This window comes from Oryza glaberrima, chromosome 3 (assembly GCF_000147395.1).
Source record: "Oryza glaberrima chromosome 3, OglaRS2, whole genome shotgun sequence".
Taxonomy (NCBI): Eukaryota; Viridiplantae; Streptophyta; class Magnoliopsida; order Poales; family Poaceae; genus Oryza; species Oryza glaberrima.
Genome location: NC_068328.1, coordinates 7,576,448 through 7,589,014, shown reverse-complemented (window position 1 = coordinate 7,589,014; position 12,567 = coordinate 7,576,448). Strand labels below are relative to the sequence as shown.

The following is a 12,567-nucleotide window of genomic DNA, read 5'->3' as shown; positions in this document are numbered from 1 at the left end:
ATGCCTTATATTATGGAACATCTAAAAAAAGTGGTTGTGCCTTATATTATGGAATGGAGGGAGTAATATGAAATGGAGGGAGTAAACTTTTTATAAAAAAAATCACATAAATTTAACTTCAAGTTTATAATAATTAATACTTAATTAATAATGTGCTAATGGCTTATCTCGCTTCGGGTGCTGAAGCCTAAACCTCTTAAAAGAACACAATCTTAGTCCGTTTCGAAGAAAAACAAATGCAGATATAATTCAGATTAGATAATCGTCTACTGATAATGGTACAGATACTGATAATGATACAAATATGGATAGTTTTTCATAGATACAAATACGAAACTAAAGCTTCTAACATGTACAAATAATAATACGGATATCTGAAAATTATTACTATGGGATATTTGCCAAAGCATGAAGCATTCCTCTTCCTTCTTTTACTTTCACCCCACCTCTTGATATTTTAATTGTAGCCGAGCTCACTAACACTAGTCCATGTTATTAATATTGATATTATTTAAACTTGTAAATATCTCTACAAATTATACTACTCCATCATAAATTATAGTATATGTTATATGTATTATTTGTCCATCATAAATACATTTATACATTGTTTAGTCCATAATATGTGGATACCCTGACGGCATGACCGACTGAATTATCATCATTCCGAAGGTCATAATAAAATGCATGACTTGGTAGATAAGGCATTGATGAATTGATTATCATAAACCCAACGGTGGTAATAAATGTATATCACTTTGTAGATAAAAGCATTGTTGAATTGGTTACCCTAAATCCAAAGGTGACAATAAATGCACACCACATTGTAGATAAAGCACGGGCAACTCTACGGCATCAAGCAATCAGATCTCACAAGAAAAGTATGCATATACCTAAACCATCTTTTACCAAATTCTGACCAGTGACCACACTACACTAGCAAAAGATTCTAAAGAAGCCCTTTTCATATAGCATTCTCTAAGCTGTTTGCAGCAATATGTAGAATATACTAGCTGAATAAAGTTATAATGCCATCTCAGTGCAAAAAGAAGTGGAAGAGATCTGTGAACATGAAAAGTTATCACATAACTGGGTACGCCTGGAGAAAGTTGTTGTCCAGGGGAAGAAATAAACAGCTACTATCACAGGGCCCAGCAAAACACTATACATCCAAAAGCAAGATGCTTCCCAGTCTACCAGCAAAAGAAGCGAGCTTTCCAATCCAAAATAGAAAAATATTCTGAAGCTGTCTTTCTAGCACGCACAACATTCCACATTCCTGGTGTTAACCAACTATCATCATGTATGATGTATGCCATTTATGGGGACAGAGTTCTTGTCAAACTTGAATTGAAATTACAACCATTTCTGTCATAAAGATCTCTGTACAGCAATGTATTGATATCATAGTTTATATACTAAATTTGCAATTCAGGAGTGATCAAACCACGGTTATGCATTTCGAAAAATGGGTACTGAGTCCTTATCAAATGTTAACTGAAACTGAGACCTTTCCCCCTATCAAGATCTTTGTACAAAGATACATCAAATGGATAAATTTGTTAGTGTTGTACATAAATTGCCAAACTGCAATTATGCATTTTGCATTATGTGAACCTTAGTTCTTAAGATTTGAAACTGAAACCGTCACTTTTCCCCATCAAGATCTTTATAAACAAATCAATTCAACAGAAAAATTAGTGGTAGTGTACACAAATTAGTGGTGTACAAGATAAGGCAAGCAGCAGCAGAAAAGTAACACTACCTATTTCATCTAACCAACAAAATAAACTCACTGACCTTTCTTGCGGGACCTGAAACGGAACCCACCAGGAGGCGACGGTGAGAACTCCACTGGGAGATTCGGTGGTTCACCCTCACCAGAGAGCATTTCAAGCACCTCCTCACTTGATGGACGGCGACTTGGCGATCTCTGGATGCACAAGAGTGCAACAGTAATGCATCGCAGCGCCTGGTCACGGTTAACATCCCGCAGCGCAGGGTCTACAAGATCAAGCAAGCGGCCAACACGGGCAAGATGTCTTGCCCATGAAATAAGACTTGCCTTCTCAAACTCTGACATGGGTGAGGCCGTCACTTGGAGTGGGCGGCGTCCAGAAATAAGAACTAACAACAAAACGCCAAAGCTGTAAATGTCACATTTCTCTGATAGAGGTCCACCACCACCATATTCAGGTGCAACATAGCAGACTGTGCCACGCATGCTTGGTGTGCTGCTCACTGCTCCACCACTCTTGGGCACGAATTCCCCACTAGCCCAATCCCTGCTGCTCCTTCTCACACCGTCAATCCACCAATCAATGCTGCCATTGCCATTGCTGCTCCTACGACTCCAGCTTTTCATCATTCTCCACCTTGATCGTCCCTTCTCCTCTAAGTCACAGTCCCTCTCCCACCACTGCATGCTAGCCATTGGACCAATCTCACTCCTTGACTTAGCAAGTGCTCGCCTTTTTTGCTTCTTGCTTAGCTCATCAGCATACTCCTCACGCCACCATTCTCTCGCCCTGCGCTTTGTTTTCTTTCTCTCTGTTGAGGTGGCAGGGGTGGTTGCAGATGCTCCTGCAATCCAATCATTCTTCGGCCGCTCCTTCTTGATCTCCGACCTAATCCATTCCATCACATAGTCCTTGACACCACCAGAACCACCACCATTGTCCTGACGCCACCACCAGTCATTCCCAGCTCCTGATGCTGCAGCACCTCCACCATTGCAGCTTCGGCCATTCAATCCGCTACCGACACTAGTCTTATCACATCCTGAAGTGGATGCTGCCTCTGCAGGAGAAGCCATGGTAAACCCCTCATCATCTTCCGGTGACTTGGCAGCATTGTCTTCCCCATTGACAGCAACAGCAGTAGCATTTTCATCAGCAACAGACATGTCATCATCACATCCGCCACAAGGATTGCTACTCTCATTTCCATTGCCCTCAATTGCAGCACTCTCTAATTCATCCCCCTCCTCCGACTTTATCTGCGCGAGGCCAAAATCTGAGAGGCGAGCACGGAGCTCACCATCCAGCAACACATTGCTGGGCTTCACGTCTCCATGGATCACTGGTGGTTGCGCGACGGAATGGAGGTAATGGAGCGCGGCGGCCACGTCACGCGCCACCGCGAGCCGCCGCGGCCACTCGGACACCAGCTCGGGGCACCTCTTCCCGAGCAGCGCGTCCTGCAGCGACCCGTTCGGCATGAGCTCGTACACGAGCATCATCCGGCGGCGCCGCGGCTGCGCGGAGAGCGAGTAGGCGAACGGCAGGAGGATGGACGGCGAGCCGTGGCCGTGGCCGCAGCCAAGGAGATGGGACGCCAGCGAGAGCTCGTTGTGGAACTCCCGCTCCCCCTGCAGCGATCCCGCGGCGTCCATCACCTTCACGGCCACGGCCTGCCCCGACCTCGGCAGCGCGCCGCGGAACACGGGGCCGAACCCGCCCTGCCCGAGCTTGCTCCCCGCCGCGAACCCCCCCGTCGCGCGCCTCAGCTGCTGGCACGACAGCCTCCGCAGCGCGGGCGCCGGCTGCGTCCTCGCCCCCACCCCCACCCCCACCCCCATCCCCGCCGCCGCACCACCACCCGCGCCCGCCCCACGCTTCCTCCCGCGCCGCAGCCACACGAACAGACCCAGACCCAACGCCACCAGCACCAGCGCTACCACCGCCGCCACCCCGGCGCCCACCGCCGAGCCCGCGGCGTGGCGCCGCGCGCCGTGAGACCCCCGCAGGCCGTCGACCACGGCCTTCTCCTCCGCAGCCGGCGGCGGGGAGGCCGCGGCGGCGAGCAGCCGCCGCGACGGCATCTCGGTCTCGGCCCTAACCTGAGAGGGAGATGCGGGAAAAGACAAGCAGAGGGGGAGTGAGGCGAAAAGCCAACTCACTTTTTCGCCATTTTTTTCCCTTTCTCCTCAGATGCGTCGTGTGTACTACCTGCCCACCACTGGCGTGCGGATCAGGGGAGGAGCCAGGAGGAGACAGCCCTACCCCACTGACCACCGGGGCCCACACGACACGGTGGCCCACCTGGCAGTGTCCTGATGACCTGATGTGATCCGTTATGTCGTTGGAGGGGCGTATTTGTAGGCAGGATCGGATCGGATGGAGGGAGGGGGGGGAGTGGGAGTTGAGAGCGAATTAAATGAATAGGGAAAGAAAGGATAAGGGGGGTCAAAACGGGTCAACGTAGGTTTGGATATAGGTTACGGTCAAGAGCGACAACGATATGCTGCCGTGTGTATTTTCCTCTAAAATCACGATTTAATTTGCAGAGACATTACCACCCAAAATGTGCCTCTCAACTCTCAACTTTACAATCTTCAAACAATGTACTAGTAGTAGTGCTAGTACTAAAGTGCAAATAGCATGGATTAACTCAAAACACTTTTCTCTCCATAGAGGATGTCTAGACAAGATGAACAGGACAATTGGAGAATGTTTAGACAAGATGAACAGGACAATTGGTTAGATCATTTTGACAGCAGGTAATTATTGAAAGGGCTCTTCAAATTTGGACTTGGTTGGAGGGAAGTAGAAACCAAAGGTTAAGTTGTCATCTGGATTTTAGAAAAAACAAAGATTGAATCCTCTATGACGCTTCATATGTACTTTCTTTGTAAGTTTGAATTCATCCTTATGGTTTAAATTCATAGAGGATTTTAATTCATCTGGATTTTGTCCTCTATGACGCTTCATATGTACTTTCTTTGTCCTTATGGTTTAAATTCATTCTTATGGTTTGATTCTTTTTGGAACAATAGGAGTAATTTCTTTTTTCAAAGGTTTCACCATGCATGTACATCCACATACTCCGTATTCACCGCTCACGGGTACTTAGCCTAGTATATGTGAAGCAACTTATGAGGTACACAGCTAATCTCATGCGCTCGTGCATTCATGCAATCCGATCCTTTAAATCTCAATCCAAGTGTTGGCATCCAAGTGAGGTAATTTTGTAGAAAAAGAAAAAAAATCATCTGCGTCCCACCTTGTACTTGTGTAGAGATACCCCTTGTGTACTAGTAACCAACCCCATATCTCCGTCTCTCCCACGAAGATGGTGACTCCAAGCTTCTTGGCAACAGAGATGACTACACCCACTGATTCGAATACAACGATCTAGGCTGTAGAAGAGATGAGGAATAAAGACATATGTCTCTCACCTCTTACATTCGTGTGTTCCATTTTTCTCTAGTTCAGTCTTTTCAAAACATAATATAAAGTTAAAGCTCTACTTTTCTTCCAAAGATGTTGACATGTATTGAACCATTTCTTTGGAATTTCAAAGGATTATGAAAGCTCAAATCCTTTGTTTCAAATAACCAAATAGGAAAAAAATCCTATAGACTTTAAATCCTACAAAATTCATCCACAATTTTTTTTCTTCGAAGAGGGCTTGAGTGTATCTCTCTCATTCGATTTCTGTGATTTACTTATGGTCTATTCAAATGTATTTTTTATATGTTTTGTAATTATCTATTTTTACAGTTATATTTCTATTTAAATCATATTATATTTGTTATTTCTTGTACATATCTTTTGGAACAGGACAAAAGATGAAGGATACCAAAGGTTAATTTTCCTAGGAATCATGACCTTTTGGGCTTAAATAATAGACCACTATGCTATTACTTTTGATTGGATACTTTGTTCAGATGAAGACAAACTATTTAGCTTTTAGTAGTATCTTGTTTTTTTAATGGAATACGCTCACCCTATGAACACATCCGAAAGACTGAACCGATAAGCGTCTCGCTGTCGACAGTTATGTCACCTACCACTGAAAAAATAATTAGCCGTTACCCGTGTCAAGTATAGAACTTGAACCCGGGTGGACTGGTTCCATCACAAGAAATTCAACCAGTTGAGCTATACTCATTTCGTTTAATTTTTGTTCTTTGAAATACAAACCTTGTTCGTAGCTGGTACTATGGAGCTTTTAGTTTGTTCACTAGTTATAATTGAAGTATATGAATTTCATATTTGGCACAGCTTCGGACCTAAAAATTTTTAGAGCTTTGGTATTTTTTTAGCTTGACAAATCAATGGATTTGAATCTATGCGCTGATAACACGTGGATGGATTATTTTGTTTTCATTTTAGATAAAATATATAATTTTAAACCACTATAATTTAGCATACAAATTTCAAATCCAGTGCGGACTATGAATCTGAAACCTGCCAAACAGTGTCAAATACTAAAAAAATACCACAATGATCCCTGTCACCTCTTCCACGCTTTCCACAACTTAATTAGGCGAGCTAACTCGATAGGGTAATGTTCGGTTGGTTATCACATTTTTGGCAGTCGCACTTTATTAGCCAAAAACTAAAATATATTCAAATGCTAATTAAACAGTTCTTTAAAACTCCAAAATAAATTGTGATAGCAGTGCTGAAATTATTTTAGAGAAAAATGTGCAAAAAGGATTGCACACGTTTGTATTAAATAACATGGTGAAATATTTCACACCGCAAAGCTGAAAAATTGTAAAAGGACAGCCTAAAAGACACTTGATGTTTGACATTCCACTCTATAAGTCATTTATTATAAATGTCTATCCTTTACTTGGTTTTGGTTTTGTTGGAAAACATATTGATTTGGTTAATCATGTGCTCACACTGTGGTGGATTTTACAACAAAAACGAGTAGGAGATGGACATTTACAACAAAATAATTTATGGATGAAAGGTTAAACTTTAAGTGATTTCTAGGATGGTTTTGCAATTCTCCCTAAGTTTAAACTCGAGTAAAATACACTAGCGATCCTTAAACTTGTCGGGAGGTCTCACTTAGGACCACGAACTTGCAAAGTACACATCAAGGTCTCTAAACTTGGTTTATTGTATCATCCCGGTCTAAAGCCGTGTTTGACTGTCTTCCCTACGTGGCACGCCACATGGACAATGACATGGATTTTTTTTTATTTTTTTTCTCCTTCTTCCTTCTTTTTTCTCTTTCTTCCTTCTTTTTTCTCGGTGGTGAGAGGCGGCACGAGGGGAGGGGCTGTCGCAATGGTGAAAAAAGAAGGAAGAGGGGAGAAAAAAAATTCCATGTCATCGTTCACGTGGCGTGCCACGTAGACAAGACCACGGTCAAACACGTTTTTAGACCGGGATGATACAATAAACCAAGTTTAGAGATCTTGATATGTGCTTTGCAAGTTCGTGGACCTAAGTGAAACTTCCCGACAAGTTTAAATACCGCTGGTGCATTTTACTCTTTAAACTCCATCGACACGTTGGAAAAGAAAATTAAGCTGCAATAATGCCTGCTATATTCAGCCCAGCCTCTAATGAACATGGGCCGTGACCCATGAGACCATTGGCCCAAGTAGTCGGTAATACTGGACACCGTCACAAATCCTTCAGCTTCCAGCTTGGAGAGTTTTTACAGTCCTTGAAGAAAGGAGGTACCAAATCCAAGTCGTCTATTACGCACCATCCAACGGTTGCAAAGGCTTGGTACCTCGCGGTACCACGTCTCTAGGAAAGCAGGTACCGAGTAATTTTCAACGGTGGAAGGGCAGAGTAGTACTTTCGCATATGAATTGGAGGGGAACATCGCACTGCTTGCTATCGTCGCCACAAATCGAGCAACCCGATGTGGCAGTCGGCCTCCCGGCGGCGGTGACCACGGGGGAGGTGGTCCTATATGGGGATGCGGGCAGAGTACTACCCTATCTCCTCCCTCGTCCTCAGCGCTAGTACAGCGGAGGCGGCGGCCATGGGAGTGGACGACGGTGGCGGAGACCTCTCGGATGGTGGCCATTGTTCCTCATTGTGCTAAGAGGCCGATGCAGACCGAGGCACCGAGCTGAGCTTCGCCGCCGCAGCAACTGTTGCAGTTGTGCATGGAAGAGGAGGTGGACGTTGCCCCTGCATCATGGTATGAAGCCAAGGCCACCGGCAGGCAGCAGCTACGCGTCCAGGGCAAGATGATGGAGCCATAGTTTTTTTTTTTAAGACTGGTGATGGAGCCATGGGTGAAAACAACGTTCTGAATAATTGAAATTTCTAGTTGATAGATAAATTGGCTTATTGAACAGGAAACATGCATACATACTATATCTATATCAATATCAAGAACTTCAGATGTTGGGTTTCTCTCATCCAGATTTTTCAACAAGGATGAACACTTAGGCAGATTTGCGCAGGTTAAATTCATTGGTGAAGTTATTGTTGAAACAGAACATCACGGAGCTGCAAAGAAGGAGCTCCAAGCACCAGCCAGCTCGAGTGCACCGACGGACAGAGGTTGAAGAATCGGAGCGAGCTCAACGGGCCGGCGGACAAGCTTGATGATTTAGAGCGATCTCGAGGGCGGTGAATTGGAACGAGAACAGAGCGGGCGAGAGCTGGCGGCGAGGGCACAGGCATGAAGGTCACGAACCCTGCGGACATTCCCGGGGGTGGCCTCGATGCGACGGCGGCGGCGCGGCAGCCTAGATGTGCGACGGCGGCGCGGCGCAGATGGCCAGCACAAACGACGTGATGCGGCAGATGGAAGAGGGGAGAAGAGGGCGGCTCAGAGGATGTCGCTATTTTGTTAGCCCAATCATACCCCTGCTAAACCAACGGTTAGATTAGATTGGTACCTCATGGTAATTTGTACCTCGTAGTACCTCGTGTTACCTCTTCAAGGATGGGAAATATGCTCTCCAGCTTGAGTTGAGACGCGCTAATCACTAGGTTTGATGCGTGAAAAGCGTGCATTGCCCTGATGCACCCATGCGAAATTCACCGTTGTGCTCACAGTCACAGCCATCTCCACACCAATAGCACGTAGTGGTAATTACACCTTTGCCCCTCTGCATCTCTCTCCCCCTCTCGTTGCAGTACTCCACTATTAGCACGCGAAAAACTCGGCCCCAAATCAATGGAGCGTTAGCAGCAGATCAACAAGTTGGAGAGAGATTTGGCGTCAATTTGATCCAAAAAATTGTTGCACGACAAGTGTTGTTTGATCTTCTAATCTTCTCCTTTTCAAATTCTCTATTTTTTTTCGTTGGGAGGGGGGAAGGAGGAGAGGAGAAATGGGGTTCATATCGGGGGTGGTGATGGGAATGATCATCGGCGTCGCCCTCATCGCCGGCTGGTCGCGCGCGATGGCTCGCCGCGCCGCCAAACGCAGTGCCAAGGCAAATCCACAACCACATGACAGATCTCATAAATTCATCGCATGTGATGCACGCCTTGATTTCGAGTCATCAGTCATAGAAAGTTTTTGTTTTTGACGAGTTTGCATCTGTTGTTCTTGACATCTGTTACGACTCATGCATGAATGGCAGTGTTAAGGGTTTCGTGAAAGGCTGAAGAAAATTTTTTGGATATATCTGCTTTGAATGTGTTGAATCGTCTGAAAGATTCAGGCTTAAGAACGTTATTCATTGTTTCCTTTTAGAAATGATTTTTATGATCGTTTGTGTTATGTACATGTTTTGCAAGAGGGACTTACCTCATTGTAAATTTAACTCTGACTTAGTTTTCTGGGGATGATGACTGATGCAGTGGAGTATATTCATATTGGGAATTCTATGTTTAGTTGAATTTGTATACTGTTGATATAAAATGGTGATGATAAGTGAGACGTTATTTGGTGCAAACAGATTGGTTTGAGCTAACTTTTTTTTTTTAAAAAAAATTTCTGTATCAGGCTGCAGATGTCAATGCACTTGCATCTCTCGACCGCGAAGACGTGAAGAAAATATGTGGAGAAAATCTCCCAGAATGGGTGTCATTCCCAGAGTATGAACAGGTGCAATGATACTCTTTTGGTGTGCCTATTTATCATCATAGCATCTTTAATATTCAGAACACTGAGACCAACATCCTAGGCATACGATTGTTCATCATAGTATTCAATGGCATGCTTAAGTTCATCCATGTTTTGAGTATATTTTGCTTTGTTATTCAGGTTAAATGGCTCAACAAACAATTGAGCAAGCTTTGGCCTTTTGTTGAAGAGGTACATACAAATAACTTCAATTTGTTTCTTATAGAGAACTTTAGGAGAGAATCACATAGGCTTCAAATGAAGTTCCATTTCAAGCCACAGAAGTAACTTCTGATCATCTTGCTGTTAACACCACCTCTGATTTGCAGTTACATTTGGTTACAGGCAGCAACTATGGTCATCAGGGATTCGGTGGAGCCTATACTCGATGATTACAGGCCGGCAGGGATATCCTCACTGAAGTTCAGCAAACTCTCCCTGGGGACTTTTCCTCCGAAAATTGAAGGTTTCAGAGAAAAAGTTTGGCGTCAGTCTTACCGCATTTTGTTCTCCTCCAAGGATGACATCTTGATCTGTTTGCTTCTGTTTTGTTCAGGCATTCGGATTCAGAGCTTCAAGAAAGGGCAAATTACAATGGACGTCGACTTTCGTTGGGGCGGGGATCCTAATATTGTCCTTGCAGTTGACACTCTAGTTGCTTCACTTCCCATTCAGGTATTCAAATCGCAACCGCTAGCCATGATTTGTAAAACCTACTGGTCACATTAGTAATTCATGTTCTTGTTTTTCTAGTGGTACTGTACTATTACTTCAGTTAAACATGTTAGTAACATGTACTATTACTTCAGTTAAACATGTTAGTAACATTTGGCATGTTTGTTCTGTATGCATACAGTTCAAGAACCTTCAGGTTTACACCATCATCCGTGTCGTCTTCCAATTGTGTGATGAAATACCTTGCATCTCTGCTGTTGTTGTTGCTCTTCTGGCAGAGGTGAGCTTCTTATAATCATTCTAACCAGCTGATCCTGCCATGCACTTGCATGGTAAGAAGTGGTTTCGTGATCTGTTTGATTTGACAAATGAATTTTCTGTCTTTGGCAGCCAAAACCAAGGATCGACTACATACTGAAGGCTGTCGGAGGAAGCCTGACAGCAATGCCTGGTCTTTCAGATATGATCGACGTATGTCATCTGATGCATTTACCTGCATTGTCAAATAGTAGAAATTTAACTGTTTATGTCTGGAGAAATGTGAAGTTTTTTTCATTTGCCTTGTGTAGGACACCGTGGCATCTTTGATCGCTGACATGCTCCAATGGCCACACAGAATCGTCGTCCCACTGGGCGGAGTCGACGTCGACGTAAGGTTCGCATGACCTGCCCAATTTTGCAGTGTTTTTAGAGCTCAACTGAATTTGTCACAGGAAATTTTCTTCCAAAAAAGAAAATAAAAGCCTTTGTTTGAACCTAGTTTGTTGATCTGTCTGCCGTTCGAGCTCTTCTGCAGTGACCTTGAGCTGAAGCCGCATGGGAAGCTGACGGTGACCGTGGTGCGCGCGGAGTCGCTCAAGAACAAGGAGCTGATCGGCAAGTCTGACCCGTACGTGGTGCTGTACATCCGCCCAATGTTCAAGGAGAAGACCAGCGTCATCGACGACAACCTCAACCCCGAGTGGAACGAGACGTTCTCGCTCATCGCCGAGGACAAGGAGACGCAGCATCTGATCCTTCAGGTGCATTTCCCCAGCTCAAGCTTTGATCGAACACATGGAGAATTTAGTTTCTTTTTGGGGGGTCTGAAATTGTTCTGCTCTGCAGGTGTTCGATGAGGACAAGCTGAAGCAAGACAAGAGGCTGGGCATAGCCAAGCTGCCCCTGAACGACCTGGAGATGGAGTCCGTGCAGGAGATCAACCTGCAGCTGCTGTCGTCGCTGGACACGACCAAGGTCAAGGACAAGAAGGACAGGGGCGTGCTCACCATCAAGGTGAGCTCATGTCCACACGGCGGCGCGTCTTGGGTTCTTGGGACAAGAGACGCGAAGGTGTTCGACGCTGACCGTCGTGATAATACGCAGGTGCTGTACCACCCGTTCACCAAGGCGGAGGCGCTCGAGGCGCTGGAGCTGGAGAAGAAGACGGTGGAGGAGCGGCGGAAGACCAAGGAGGAGACGGCGGCCGTCAGCGGCGCCGCGGACGCGGCGAGCGGCGTGACGTCCACGGTGACCCCCGCGGCTGGGGCGGGCGTCGCTGCGGGAGCCGCCGCGCCCGGAGCGGGCGCCACCGCCGCCGGCTCCGGCGTGGGGCTGGTCGGCACGGGCATCGGCGCCGTGGGCAGCGGCATCGGAGCGTTCGGCACCGGCCTCAGCAAGGCTGGCAAGTTCGTCGGCCGGACCGTCACTGGCCCGTTCAGCAGCGCCAGGCGCAGCGCCAGCAGCGTGCCCACCATTGACGAATAAATTTCCCGAAATTGGGAGCTTAGTACATCACTAGTGATAGGCATTGGTTTCCCATAATCAACGATAATCTTTGGCTTGCGTTGCATGGATGTTACAACTTATAACAAGGTTTATCAGTGTAGTGTTTTCTTTTCTTTGGTCTTGCATGGATGACAATGTTACCGCAAGAGTTTTATCATGTAGATATTTTCTTTCCGTTCGTATTATATATTGATTATGAAAAACAGGGCTGATTTGAGCATGAGATTAGGCATGAAACTAGGGGAAATACTCATACATGTTTCATTGATTTCAGACTACTGAATCAATAATATATAAACGGGCCAGCTTAACAAAATTGCTCATTGCCTTTAC

General features: G+C 45.4%; 2 protein-coding genes across 2 annotated transcripts; one reads left to right on the top strand and one right to left on the bottom strand.

Annotated features, from left to right (window-relative positions):
* Positions 1-1,365: 1,365 nt before the first annotated feature.
* On the bottom strand, positions 1,366-3,910 carry LOC127767273 (receptor-like serine/threonine-protein kinase At2g45590). Its single transcript, XM_052292551.1, has one exon. It carries the CDS (start codon positions 3,821-3,823, stop codon positions 1,793-1,795), a length of 2,031 nt encoding a protein of 676 aa, XP_052148511.1. The 5' UTR covers positions 3,824-3,910; the 3' UTR covers positions 1,366-1,792.
* Positions 3,911-8,848: 4,938 nt separating this feature from the next.
* On the top strand, positions 8,849-12,532 carry LOC127766199 (calcium-dependent lipid-binding protein-like). Its single transcript, XM_052291279.1, has 11 exons — positions 8,849-9,157; positions 9,673-9,774; positions 9,934-9,984; positions 10,138-10,258; positions 10,349-10,467; positions 10,649-10,747; positions 10,858-10,938; positions 11,037-11,122; positions 11,264-11,489; positions 11,575-11,742; positions 11,833-12,532. The coding sequence occupies exons 1-11, from the start codon at positions 9,053-9,055 to the stop codon at positions 12,211-12,213; spliced, it is 1,539 nt and encodes a 512-aa protein (XP_052147239.1). The 5' UTR covers positions 8,849-9,052; the 3' UTR covers positions 12,214-12,532.
* Positions 12,533-12,567: the final 35 nt, after the last annotated feature.

Bases quoted from the DNA above. Each gene is read 5' to 3' on its own strand.
- LOC127766199 (XM_052291279.1), top strand. From the start codon at position 9,053: ATGGGGTTCATATCGGGGGTGGTGATGGGAATGATCATCGGCGTCGCC. The intron at 9,775-9,933 runs GTGCAATGATAC...TTTGTTATTCAG, and splicing joins CATTCCCAGAGTATGAACAG to GTTAAATGGCTCAACAAACA. The intron at 11,490-11,574 runs GTGCATTTCCCC...TCTGCTCTGCAG, and splicing joins CGCAGCATCTGATCCTTCAG to GTGTTCGATGAGGACAAGCT.
- LOC127767273 (XM_052292551.1), bottom strand. From the start codon at position 3,823: ATGCCGTCGCGGCGGCTGCTCGCCGCCGCGGCCTCCCCGCCGCCGGCT.